The sequence below is a fragment of the Poecilia latipinna genome, unplaced genomic scaffold (genome assembly GCF_001443285.1).
Source record: "Poecilia latipinna isolate Pla-1442-1.1 unplaced genomic scaffold, P_latipinna-1.0 Scaffold58, whole genome shotgun sequence".
Taxonomy (NCBI): Eukaryota; Metazoa; Chordata; class Actinopteri; order Cyprinodontiformes; family Poeciliidae; genus Poecilia; species Poecilia latipinna.
The window spans coordinates 39,032-52,519 of record NW_015112674.1 but is presented as its reverse complement, the minus strand read 5'-3'; the positions used below and the strand labels follow the sequence as shown (position 1 = coordinate 52,519).

The window sequence follows — 13,488 nt, the reverse complement described above, 5'->3', positions numbered from 1 at the left end:
ACCCCTACCGCCTTCTAAAAAAAAAAAAAAGGGTTTTAATACCCTTTTAAAATTTTTTTTAGTGGAAAATTTTTTTTTTTTTTTTTTTTTTTTTTTTTTTTTTTAGGTTGGACCTAAAAAAACATCCAAACATTAACTCTAATTAGAGCCTGAAGTCTACATTAGTAGTTTAATGCGCTGCGCTTGTTAGTCCTAACTAGTGCACCATTCTTTCTTTCCTTGGCAGGGTGATCCACTTTTTAGACTGTTATAATTAGATTAACACGTCTTTATTTCACACTTTTCATTTAGTTTTCTCTGTGCTGTTTGTCCTGTACGCTTTGTGAAAAATGCACCACAGAAGCGCGAGCCTGACTCGATCACCAACCAGATAATTTTGACCCATCCTGGTCTGAATTTTGGTTCAGCTCCTGCTATAAATCTAACCTCTAATTTGAACCTTTTTTATTGATTGGTCAGTGCTGGTAACATTTGAAGACTTCTTTCAGAGGTGCATCTGCCTTCCTTGTTACACCCTTGTACCATCAATCATAAAAACAGGAATGCTCACTAATCCTTCGCCACATCGCCTTCGCCATGTGTGTCCTTTGATGATGTCATGACTGACTCATTTATTGACCTTTTTCCTCATCCTGTCTGTCTTCAAAGCACTCAGAAAAGGTGAGGCAAACATTTCTATCTTTCAAGTTCTGATTGCACATTTAACTCTGCCAAGATAATCATGCAACACAACTGCACTTCAGGAAAAGGAAACGGTTGATTGGTGGAGTAAATTCTACGCTTCAGTTGGAGACCAGGAGAAATGTGGCCCTTACACCAGCAAAGGCTACGACACCCTTAAAGTACGCAGACTTGATTTCTTCTCACACGAAATGATCCTGACCCATCACAGCTCATTATGTGGCAAACAGAATTATGTTTCTGGTTGCACAAATCTTAAATGTTGGTGCAAATTTTCAGGTGTATGACCGTGAGTTGGAGAATGTCGACGATTTCAAAGGGTTGACCGACTTCTGCAACACGTTCAAACTGCAGCGAGGCAAGAATGAAAACGGGGACGAAGACCCCACCGTGGTCGGAGAGTTCAAGGTCCGTTTGGTACCAAAACATATTCAGAATAAAACACTGGTCAACAGCCAAAACAACTGTCTGGGGTTTTCAACTGTTTTGATGAGCCGAATCCAAAAATGCCATTGGTTTTGCTCAACCAGGTCAACTTTCTGAACTATGGAGCAACAGGAGCATCAAAATTCATGACTTGTTCTCTCATGTGGATTGGTTTCCTGAGAATCTGATCAGTGAGTGACGAGCAGAAGGAGAGATTCCATCAGGACAGAAAAGAGACGGAGAATTTTACACAATGAAGATGTAATGTTCAATTCACATGAACTTCAGTGTTTATTATTCAATTTACAGAAGTCCAAGTTTGTAACATTTAATTAATACACTCTTAGAAAACACTTTTTTTCTCCTAAAACCTTTTTTGGATGAGAAATATGAACAGAAATGAACTGATGTCACAAAAATGTCATCAAGTTAGTCACAAGATGGGATTTTTCTAAATCAAATTGGAACAAAAACCTGACCTGATTGAGAAAAAATGGATGTCATTTTTCGATTCAGTGATGCAAAATGGTCCCAATTCAGTTGAAAAAATTAAAGTAATTGATCCATTGCACATTTACGATTAACTGACTTTATTGATTTATTCTTTTCACTATTATGACGTGATTGATGTTTTTAATTTCTTTATACACTGATAATGTCGGTGTTAATTCATTCAGTCCACAGTCATTGCTCACACACATGCACGCGCGCATATACACACACATGCACACACACACACACACACACTGTCATCAACATTCATTCATTAACCCACAGTTTTGTTTTTTTTTTTTTCTTTTTAACAAATGTACCGTTGCTATGCATGTCATACTGTGTTGTATAATAAATACTTTAGTTTTTTAAAGAAACACAAAACAAAAAACCCTGTCGTGGTTTGCTTTATGGAAGCTACCACACTCTCCTGAGCTCATCTGTGTTTCCCTGTTCCTACCACTAGGGGGCATTCAAAGTGTACCCACTGCCAGATGACCCCAGCATTGCTGCCCCACCCCGGCAGTTCCGAGAGCTGCCGGAAAGCGGACCTCAGGAGTGTTTGGTCAGAATTTATGTGGTTCGGGCAATTGACCTGCAGCCTAAAGACAACAACGGCAGAGTGAGAATTGAGCTGTAGTGGGGAAAAAAACAATCATCGTCATGCTCTTGGTTTTTCCACTTTAATTTGGTTTATGTCTTTTCAGTGTGACCCGTACATTAAAATATCAGTGGGCAGAAACACAATGGATGACAGAGATAACTACCTGCCCAACACCCTGAACCCTGTGTTTGGAAGGTGAATCTACTGGCCTTGTTGTTCATCCTTCCCCCAGTGTCACGCTGAGCATTTTCCAACCTTCCACTTTTTCAGGATGTTTGAGATGACGTGTTTCCTGCCTCAAGACAAGGACCTGAAAATCGCCGTGTACGACTATGATCTCCTGACTCGTGACGAAAAGGTTGGCGAGACGGTCATTGACCTCGAGAACCGCTTCCTATCTCGATACAACTCCTACTGCGGCCTTCCTCAGACCTACTGCATGTGAGCAAACTATCGGCCCGCTTGATTTTATCATCCTCACATGCAGTGAAACATCTGAAGAGCTTTTAAGGACAGGGATGTGAAATATGATTCTGTGTCATCGAAGCTCTGGCATCAACCAGTGGCGGGATCAGCTGAAGCCATCTCAGATCCTGGAGAACCTGGCCCGACTGAAAGGCCTGTCCAAGCCCAGGACGGAGGACAACGGCACGTCGCTTACGTTCAACGGAAAAGATTACACTTTGGCTCAGTTTGGTAAGAGATTAAAACGATGTAAGAAAGGGTCGCTTGTTTCAACCAGTTTAAATGAAACTCTGTTTTGTCGTAAAGAAAACAACACGGAAATTCACCAGCACCTGGGCCCGCCGCGGGAACGCCTTTGTCTGCACGTCCTCAGAACTCAGGGACTCGTTCCTGAACACGTGGAGACCAGGACCCTCTACAGCTCCTTCCAGCCAAATCTGTCTCAGGTTAGACATCAGTCACCCAGCAGTTCAGTCATGCATAGCTTTTAAATTGTTGGGGTTTTTTTTAAGTAAAAATCTGAAAAGTTTTTACTGCATTTATTTTCAGCCCCTTAATAAAATTCATTGTAGCCTTACAGTAGCTGCATTTCCATCGCCATTGTGCAAATGTGTCTATATTCTATATAATTAAAAAAAGAAAAAGAAAAAAACGTCATCTTCCTGTCATTGTCTTTGTCGTTTTGGCCAGTAGTAACATCTGATTGTTGATTATGTGACTGGTGATGTAAAAAAAAATGTTTCTGTTGCAGTTTTGTGACTGAATTTTGATATGACTGAAAAAAAAAAAACCCCATCCTTATGCAAAAACCTTTTTTTGAAAAGTATGTTGTTTCAGACATTGAGTCCAATTGGATTTTTTTTTTTTAAGGTTTTATTTTCAGTTTCTATATTTGCAAAACTAGATGTGTTCCTCAAACACCTGAAGTGGTAATTGTGGTGGAAATTTTATTTTATTTATTTTGACTAACACAAATGGATGTCACATTTTTGTGTACATATTAAAAAAATGTTTTCCTTCCACTACTTATGCACTACTTTGTGTTTGTCTATCACATATGGTCCTAATAACTACACTAAATTTCATAGTCATGTAACAAATCTGAAGCATTATTTTGGTATGACTGCCTTGACGAAAACAAATCTGAATATATGGTCAAATTAGTGTTTATACTGATTACATTATGTGTTGGTTAAAGGGAAGGCTTCAGATGTGGGTAGATGTCTTCCCCAAAAGCATCGGGCTCCCTGGTCCTCCCTTTGACATCACACCCCGCAAACCCAAAAAGTAAGTCGGCAATGTTTCTCCCCCGTTGAACGCACAATTATGCCACCAAGCTGACCTGACCTTACGACCTGTGCCGATGTTCAGGTTCTTCCTGCGAGCGGTCATCTGGAACACCACCGACGTCACTCTGGATGAAACCAGCATCACAGGAGAGAACATGAGCGACATCTACGTGAAAGGGTACAGTCAGTCCTTCAACAACAAGAAGCGACTTTACAAATGAAACCATATTGAATCATGTTGATGGCAACAGAAAGCTTGTGGTCAAGGTGTTGCTCACACAGTGATGTTTAATCAAATATTAGTTATGTACTTTTGAGACTGAATATAGAATTCAGTCTCAATTGTGGATGAGAAAAATTTTCCTTGGTAAATTCAAACCTTGTCTAGTTTTTCTCTAAGGGTTGTTTGTTGTCCAATCAAAGGACATTCATGAGTGCATGAGTTCTGTCATTCTCTGTGGCAGCTGGATGCCGGGCATGGAGGAGGACAAACAGAAGACTGACGTACACTACAGGTCTCTGGATGGAGACGGAAACTTTAACTGGCGGTTTGTCTTTGGCTTTGACTACCTGCCAGCTGAACAGCTCTGCCTCGTCTCCAAGAAGGTAATTCGTGTTTAAGGTTTTTGTAAAGTGGACCAGCTTTGTTGAATGAATATAACTGTGTGTGTATTCGTTCTGCAACAGGAACACTTTTGGAGTCTTGACAATACAGAGTTCAGGATTCCTCCCAAGCTGCTGCTTCAGATATGGGATAACGACAAGTTCTCATTGGACGATTACTTAGGTAAAAGCCCAAAACTGCACCTTGTGTCACACAGTATTTACTTTCATAACTGTGGAAACTACAAAACTTGTTGACTCTTGTTGTTTTCAGGCATGCTGGAGCTGGATTTACGCAAGCTGGTCCCTCCTGCCAAAACTCCAGAGAAATGCTCCCTGGACATGATGGATAATCTGGAAATCGGAACACCAGACAAACTGACGACTGCCAAGTCTCTGTTTGCTCAGCAGTCAGTCAGAGGCTGGTGGCCTTGCTCCATCGAACAGGACGGGAAGAGAGTACTGGGTGTAAGTACAGTGTTTCTTTTTTAACAAAGACCTTCCTTATTGCATTGTAAGACAAATTTCTGAATAGTTTGATTCAAGTATAAAAATAAATTCTTGAGATGTAGCTCTAACCGTTCAGGTAAAAAGAGGAGCAGTAAGGTTTGTAGAGCAGTTTTAATGAGAATCTGTGGACAGACTAGTTCAAACTTATTCACTTTTTCATCTTGGCAGGGTAAAGTGGAGATGACGCTGGAGATTGTGAGTGAAGCAGAAGCAGACGAGAGACCTGCAGGAAAAGGACGGGACGAACCCAACATGAACCCAAAGCTAGACTTTCCCAAGTAAGAAGTCGCCGTACCGAACTGTACAGAACGGGCCGGGTTTCAGTTCAACTGAACAAACGCTGCTTTATTCCCTCACCAGCCGTCCAGAAACCTCTTTCTTCTGGTTCACTAACCCCTGCAAGACCATGAAGTTCATTATATGGAGAAGGTTCAAGTGGGTGTTCATTGGACTCATTATCCTCATCATCGTCGTGCTCTTCATCGCCATCCTGCTGTACTCTTTACCAGTAAGAGCAAATTACATAACATGAAAGTATATGTCCTTTAATAACCACACTATTTGCTTTTTTTTTTTTTTTGATCATTTTATACTTAATGTATATATTCATTGAGTTTTACCCAAACTAGTTCAACCAAATCTGCTTTTAATAATTTGTTAAACTATATACAGCAAGGATTTTCACAGTTATGACTGAATTTAGACTTCAAATTCTAAGCACAGAATATGGAAAATAATCAACCCTAAAAAGAATTTGCAATTTGGATTTCAGTCATTTCTTTTAATTAAAACAAACATAAATATTCATAACCTGCAAAAAATATGCTAAGATTTCTATTAAAATACAGCATGCTTAGTTTATTAATCGATATAAATCTGGCTGCCAATTACTTTTGACTTGGTAATTTTGACCCACATGACAAAGTTTGGACATTTGATCCAAGTTCATCATCAGCACTGCAGCAGTGTTTGCAGTGAGGTTACAGTGATATCTAATTCTACCTGAAACTTTTCTAAATATCTTTTATGAAAAATACTCCAAATAATATAGTCCAGGTACCGGAGCAGCGCTAACTCGTCTTAACTTCTCTGTTTCAGAACTACATCTCCATGAAAATTGTGAAGCCACTCCAGTGACAACGGATCAAGCAGACTGAACACTCAGCCAAACTAAACAGGTTTAGCTTTATTTTCACAGCTGACAGTGTTTTATTATTGAGGATGGGTGTTTTTGCATATTTGCACTGTTGCCATAATAAATGTGTATTTTATGTAGACGGCTTCAAGGCGACAAACATGGGACACTGTTGACATTTAACACTGCAGTGCAGCCTAAAACCTCAGGTGGTTGGACCACTTTAATGTCTGTTGTAAGGTCATGCAGTCTGAACGCAGGTTCTGGTTCTACGTTGGTATGGAGACAATTTTATCCACACAGTCACTGAGATGGTTTTAAGACTTTCAACGCAAGCCTCTCATTCATTCCTTCATTACAAGGTGTCTTCCTGATTTTTCTCATTAACATTATTGTGCCAAACCATTCCTTCATGTCTGTCCTGTTTTTAAGTGGAATATTAAACATGTTTTACATTAAAGTGAAATATTTCCAGAGGATTTGTTTTAATGAGTCGCCAGTGGCGTTTACTGCTGTAGTGCATCACTTTCACATGAATGGAAAACAATGTTAGAGAATTGATAAAATAAAGACTCAAAATTTCAAATGAAATCTATATTTATTGTGCAAATATGACAGAAGAGAAAATTTCATCTGTTAAGTTTGTTCTTCAGGATTTCTTTCATCGCATTATGATGAAATATTTGAGGCTGATCACTGGAGAGGATCTCAACCACTAACAGTCATGGACATGTTGACTATGACAGTAAAATTAAGCAGTTCGTTTTACTATATTTATGATTTATTATATCTGCAGACAGATATGGGAAACTGATAATGAAAGGATTTCAATTGGTAACTGGTTAATAATAGTTTCAAATTTAGAGTCCCAAAGATGTTCATTGAAATTCAACTTAATCTATAAAAACAGATCAAATACTCATTCAGGTTAGAGGTTTATCAAATGTGGCTTTTATGTACGTGACGGTTGATAGTTTTTTTTCTTTTCTTTTTCATATTATGGCTCTTTCATATCTCTCTGCAAACTAGGTCTTGTTTTTTTAATGTTTCACATGGAGATAAAATAAACAACAAAAGCATCTCAGACGGTGCACCGTAAAAACAGCTGGATTTAAACGGAGGCTGCATTTCTATCCTGAATCATCATCCTGTGTTTCACATGGATATAGGAGCCACCTGTCAGTATTTCACATTGAAATATGTACATCATTAGAAAAGTGCTCCAGTATTTCAGCAAACCAAAAATAATTAATATGTACATACAGAAATAGACAAACTGGCATCTTTGGTAAAGATGTGTACAGAGCTCTGTATAATATAAACTCAACATATATTGCAGAATGTCACTAAAATGTTTAGAAAACAACCTAATTCTGGACAAACTTTATTCAGCATGGAAGAAAGTCCACAATAAGAAATGTTTAACAAAATGACTAATACAACAAATGCAACACATTTCATTTCTCTGACTTTTCAAGAAATGTCTAATTCATGACTTTCTGGTTTTTATGGGTGTAAATGGTGACAAAAACTCCCAAACTGTCACAGAGCTGCAGCATACTGTGGCATCTTGTGGTTGCCGTAATAACTCCTAACATTACAAATATCCGCATGCTAAGCTAAACTGTAGCTTTAGCTGCATCCATGTCCTCAGATGAGCCACACATCAAACAGCCCAAGCTGTTACCACCTCAGTACGGTGAGAGACCTGTGATGCTGAGGGCAAAGCATCCAGCACCTGCCGTCATTAACGCTTAGAAATACAACTTTCACATTTTAAATAGAATTGTGGTGAACTGCACCAGAAAACTGCAAATGGGCCATCGGGGGGGAATGAGCCACTAAACAGGTTGAACCTTCTCTCTGGGTCAGGCCAAGCCTCAGACCGAAATCTGGTAGAACAGCTGTGAGAATCTAGAGAAGCCGTGTAAACACCCTGTTCTGTTAGCAGAACAGGTGCCAGCAGTTGTGCCAGTTATTTTGTAAACTGTTTATGTATAAATTTGCTCCTAAATAAAGCTCAAACTTTTCTAAATGTTCTACTGAGCATCCCACTGCAATAATGTGACTTTATTCTAGGGTTCTGTACACATCTTTTTCTGGGGTTTAAGGTCTTCCCTCCAGGGGGCGCTCTCTGCTGCAGGCTTTACTCTTCCTCTGAGCTGTGATGTTTGCAGCGCTGCCTCAGGAAAGCCTCCACCTCCTCTCTGCGCGCCAGGCTGTTGGCTTTGCCTTGGAAACGCCCGTTCTTCCCCGCCCCTTTTCCCTGAAGCAACTCCAAAATCCTGAAGAGAACAGAGGCGTCTTCAACAGCTCTTTTTTTTTTTTTTTTTTTTAATAATACAAAAGTATCAGACTCTCCTACCGTGGGCCTAATTCAGTGACTTGTCCACTGGGTCCAGCAAGGAGAAACAAACCGGCTCCCTTTTCCTCTCCAACAGTGAGGAAAACCAGAGTTTCCTTCAGGCAAATAAAATCATTACTCCAGGATTATCAGGCGGGGCTCAAGCAGGCAGGTGGAGGTCTTACCTCTGTGTTTATTTCATTGGCGATGATGTTCATGAACTCATTGTCACCTTCTTTTCTGTAGTTAGAGGAAAATTTCAATTATTGTCAAACATTTCTAATGCATTGCAAAGGTTTTTATTCATCCCCTCAAAGTTTGCACATTTCCTCATATTACAACTACAAACTAGGGATGCACCAATAAAAAAACAAAACAAAAAAAAAACGATAAATTGGGCCAATAACATTGCTAGTGTGGGCTGATAACCAATATTTACTGAGATATTTCTATGCCATTTTAACACTGAAATATTAATATATTAATCCACTGTCAAGGCTTCTCAGTAAGCCTGTTGATCGCATGATAAACTGAAATAAGTGCAATAATGTGATGCCCTTTAATATTTTTGTAAAGCTGCCATTTTGAAAAGTGCTGCAAACATTTGATGCTAAGTAATTTGTCAATTTTGTTTAGGGATGACATAATCCATTTTATTTATTGTTTTGGTATATTTAAATGTGGGGTTCCAGTGTTAAAGGTACTTTTGAAATTAGTTTGTTGACCTTTGAGAGGCTGTACTTGCATTATACCATTACCACTAGATTAATTGAAAATGGTCTCAAAACACAAATGTTATCATTTATCGCAATTTATCATCCAGAAAAACTTATGACATCTGAGCTGGAGCTACACACAGGGACAAGCCCCGCCCCCTCCTGAAATAAACATAGGTTGTTATCAACACAGTTCTACTCATCAGGCCGATACCGTTGTGAATGCTGATATATCGTGCTTCCCAACAACAAACCTCAACTTTTCTTTTTTTCAGTTCTCTTTATTCTTTTCAACTTTACACAGTAATGTAATATTAAGTGACTCACATAAAATCCCCCCATAAATCCTTATTTTCTGATTGTAATGAATAGTTTTCTATGTTGACCGTCTCTTACTTGTGAAAGCTGAAGAAGTTTCCTCTGTGAGGGTTGTTCTTAAAGTCCCGAGCAATAAGGACGGCCATGTCCCGCAGCAGACTCAGGTTGCTCTGGAAACAGATTGTGATGGGTTGGATAAAACTTCAGCGCTCCAGCTTCAGACAGAAGCTGAAATCCTTCTACCTTCTGGAGCAACTTGACAGACTTCTGGATCTTCTCCACGGCCTCGACGTGCTCGTCTGGACCTGTCCTGTGGAGTAATGACCAAGACGATGCTTTTATCCCTGAGCTTTGCATTGTGGGGATTCTTCAGACATGTCAATTTGAACCTACTTCAGGAGAGAGACCAGCGATCGCTCTGTGCTGTAGCTCTTCTCCGCATACTTCAGGACTCTGTTCCCTGTAAGGAAGATCAGGTTGGTTTTGTTTTTCTTTCCCTTCTCTGTTCCCAGCAGCTTTATGACCTGAGATGAAAAATCGAGAGAGAAGTTGTTTTTATCATAACCACCTCAGCTGATGTCTGTTTCTGAGTGATGGAGTCACCTGTAAGTGGCTGAGGTTGGTCACATGGGTTCCACAGCACATGTTGGCATCAATGCCCTCCATGTCGATGATTCGAATAGGCCCTGCATGGTCGTCTGGCAGCCCCCGACTTCTCACCTGCCTCACACAAAGTGATCACGTTTCAGTCACTGAGTCACAGAGCTCAGTGTCTGCTGCTGTGTTTCCATTACTAATGTGCACAAATCTGTCTATATTCAGCTATTGTACAAAAATCTATTTCACACTTGCAGTGTTTTTATTAAATGAGAAATGAAATTAAAATCACGTGAATAAGCTTGTTCATGCGATAAATCATTATGTCCGTCACTGCTGTGGTTTTTAAACTGTAACACATTCATATTTCAGGCATAAGATTAGATTTTGGTGTCTTATTCAGGCGTTGGAGTGACAAGCCCCGCCTACTTGGGAGCGGTTATCTATGCGGCGTTTTGGAGAAATTAGACAAAGATTTTACAGAAGATTTTGGATTCAGCACGTTCAAATAACGCACAACTTTTGATGAACTGTGATGCTGTGAGAGCTCTGGTGGAGCCAGCTGAACATTGAAAAAACAAAAACTATCATCCTACAACAACTTCCTGTCGTCTTCGTTTTCGCCAGTAGTAACATCCGGCTGTTGATCATGTGACTTGTGCGATGTGAAAAAAGTGTTTCTATTGCAGTTTGTAAAATCCACCCATTTCAATACGTCTGAGAAACCACTTAAGCCTTGCGCAAAAACTTCTCAAAAATGTGTGCTGGCGTGTTTCCATTGAGCAAATTTATTTTTGTAATTATAATTTGTGCAATTTTATGGTAAATGGAAACACAGCTACAGAGTACAACCTGTGTGTGTGTGCGTACGCACTTTCTCCACAGCAGGGTCACTTAAATCAAGGAGTTGAACACTGACGGGAATCCCAGATCGAATCTTCTCATTCACGGCTTCTTCCAGTTCCTGAAGCTGCGCGGCTTTAACAGACGGAGTGTCCAGTTCGATTGTGCTTCTGTGACGTCCCAAGTCCCTGAAGAGAGGGAGGGGGGAAATGACAACAGACTAGGGAGATGCTCAGGTCTCTATAAACAGTGAAACTGATCCGATGACGTACCAGGAAGTGGTCTTGTATCCAAACATTGCATCTGCCAGAGCTGTGATTAAATGCTGGCCTAAAGAAGAAGAAAACTAAATATTAGAACATTTTATTTTTTCATGTTGCAATCTCAGCTCACTGTATTTCTTCAGGGACAAATAAATATGAAAATCTGACATTCAATCACGCCCACCTTCCTCATCTATTCTTTCCACCAGCCCAGTGACAACGCTACATTCACATGATGAATCTAACTCATGCCGCTTACACATGGGCTCTGGGTTATCTCTAAATCTGTTCCTCTTTTTTCTTTTGCAAAATGGCTCTCTCCGTCAGGACTGGACTTCCTCCCTGACTTGTCTGCTGTGCTGCTCGGTCTCCATGATGCTGCATTGTTCTCTAACAAACCTCTGAGGCCAGAAACAGAACAGCTGAATTTATGCTGAGAATAATTTGGACACAAATGGACTTTGTTCTCCAATTAAAGGACTTCTGAACTCATCCGGTAGCCCTGGATGTTATTCAGAGGCATCAAAATAAAATCAGTTAAATCCAAATTTGCACCAATCTTTTCAGATTTTCATTTGTAGTGAAATTGAAAAACCACGTGTTATTTCCCTTCCATTTCACATCGCACAATTTTGGTGTTGACCTATTACATAGCACCCTAATAACATACCTGGATGTTTGTGATTGTGACAAAAGGAGAAAAATGCGTACATTCTTGGAAAGCATTTCTATCTCAGGGCAGTTAAAGCACTGCTATTTGACCCTCCTCTTCCTCACCTGAGTGTTGCTGCATATGATCAAATCTCCTCTCCCAGTCTACCGTCACGCGCACCTCCTGACCCACCTCCACAGGTGAGGTCACAAAGTGGACTGCATCCGGTCCCTGCCTGGTCACCCTTAAAACTGGAACCTCTCCAATCAGACCATGGTCATCTGGCTGTGAGAGCATTAAGAAAACAGCGTCACACACACTTTCAGTGGTGGAACAAGCTTAATGATGAATACGCTTACTTGGCCTCCTCCCTCAGGGAATAAAATTGTATCTTTGAGCAGGACATTAAAACCTTTAAGGGTTTCTTTCCTTCCATTCACTTCTTGTTTTAGTTCCGCAGGACAGCAGGACACCACAGAGGTGACAAACTGAAAGCGAATGAATGGAAATGGGTCAGCCAGCAATGCTTTTCTATTTTGTATGGCAATGTTGCAATTGATTTAAGAGCAACACCGTAAGTAAATGCTATTCACAATGAATATAAACACACAATTCAAAGCTCAAAATAGACAAAAACTTTAATTCTTGAAAATAAAAGTGAAGTTAGCTTTAGCTACTGTAGTTTAGCAGCCATGCTAGAAGCTCCAGCAGGATTTAAAGGTTATGTTTCCGCGTTAGAGACTCGTACCTCTTTCATATAACAGTCTCTCTGACACTGGAAAGCCATTCCGGGCTGTTTAAGAGGTGAAACCTAAAATCGGTGCAGACTCGTTCGAACTTATCCAACTCAAAGATGTCAGTGAAGCACGGGTAGCAATGTAGTCCAAACTTAACAGCTTTCGAGTTTTCCTCTTTCGTCGGACATCTCTTAAAGGAGCCACACATATCATTGGCTGGCACCCAGTTGAACTCTTCCTGTATCTATTTGCTTAGGACGAAACAATACATCAGTGTCTATCTGTTCAGTTACATTCAAAAATACTTATATAATCCTAGAGGTAACTTGAATGTTGTAACTCGTACTACATAATTTAATGTTCTTTATCCACAATGTTCTTCATTTTATATAAAAGCATTTCTGTACCATCATCTCCAGATGTTTCACAGTAGTTCCCAGAACAGAACCAACCTTCTTTATCAGTTTTTTGAGCTGTAAGTTCCTGGCTCTGTTGCTGCTGCCCCAACAGAATGCTAGAAAAGATGGCAACAACAGATTTATGGAAGATATGCAGCATTTTGTTAAAAGGTTGCTGTTGAGAATGAGAACTTTGACCTCAGTCACTTTAACTGGTTAGAAGAAAAAAAAAAAACACTGAAGGATTCCTCAAAAGGTTAACTCTGCTCTGTCTCTCTGGTGTCAAGTTCAGTCTGTTGTCCAGGTGAACACCAAGGTGTTTATACTTCCCAACAACAACCACTAATCATCGAGTAATGATAATAGTATCTGTTTCTATTGAATAGGTGATAGGAGTCTGACTTGTATTGGACAT

At 39.9% G+C, this 13,488-nt stretch overlaps 2 protein-coding genes across 4 annotated transcripts in view; one reads left to right on the top strand and one right to left on the bottom strand.

The window, feature by feature from the left end:
• LOC106961489 (myoferlin-like) overlaps window positions 1-6,681 on the top strand; it is a 38,893-nt gene extending 32,212 nt beyond the window's left edge. For all 3 annotated transcript variants that reach the window (XM_015055271.1, XM_015055260.1, XM_015055254.1), the window contains 16 exons: window positions 649-660; window positions 744-842; window positions 961-1,089; window positions 2,066-2,221; window positions 2,307-2,398; window positions 2,474-2,644; window positions 2,751-2,899; window positions 2,975-3,114; window positions 3,867-3,955; window positions 4,040-4,135; window positions 4,422-4,563; window positions 4,645-4,744; window positions 4,835-5,028; window positions 5,239-5,348; window positions 5,431-5,578; window positions 6,169-6,681. In XM_015055271.1, the coding sequence (XP_014910757.1) occupies window positions 649-660; window positions 744-842; window positions 961-1,089; window positions 2,066-2,221; window positions 2,307-2,398; window positions 2,474-2,644; window positions 2,751-2,899; window positions 2,975-3,114; window positions 3,867-3,955; window positions 4,040-4,135; window positions 4,422-4,563; window positions 4,645-4,744; window positions 4,835-5,028; window positions 5,239-5,348; window positions 5,431-5,578; window positions 6,169-6,207 (1,866 nt within the window). In that variant the 3' untranslated portion in view covers window positions 6,208-6,681. The remainder of the gene's footprint in view (window positions 1-648; window positions 661-743; window positions 843-960; window positions 1,090-2,065; window positions 2,222-2,306; window positions 2,399-2,473; window positions 2,645-2,750; window positions 2,900-2,974; window positions 3,115-3,866; window positions 3,956-4,039; window positions 4,136-4,421; window positions 4,564-4,644; window positions 4,745-4,834; window positions 5,029-5,238; window positions 5,349-5,430; window positions 5,579-6,168) is intronic.
• Window positions 6,682-7,248: 567 nt separating this feature from the next.
• Window positions 7,249-12,840, bottom strand: aarsd1 (alanyl-tRNA synthetase domain containing 1). The gene is made up of 12 exons (XM_015055321.1): window positions 12,687-12,840; window positions 12,298-12,426; window positions 12,064-12,223; window positions 11,296-11,353; window positions 11,055-11,211; window positions 10,187-10,303; window positions 9,977-10,107; window positions 9,827-9,893; window positions 9,662-9,753; window positions 8,735-8,789; window positions 8,571-8,665; window positions 7,249-8,490 (listed from the first exon to the last, which is right to left on the bottom strand). Exons 1-12 carry the CDS (start codon window positions 12,723-12,725, stop codon window positions 8,352-8,354), a joined length of 1,239 nt encoding a protein of 412 aa, XP_014910807.1. The 5' UTR covers window positions 12,726-12,840; the 3' UTR covers window positions 7,249-8,351.
• Window positions 12,841-13,488: the final 648 nt, after the last annotated feature.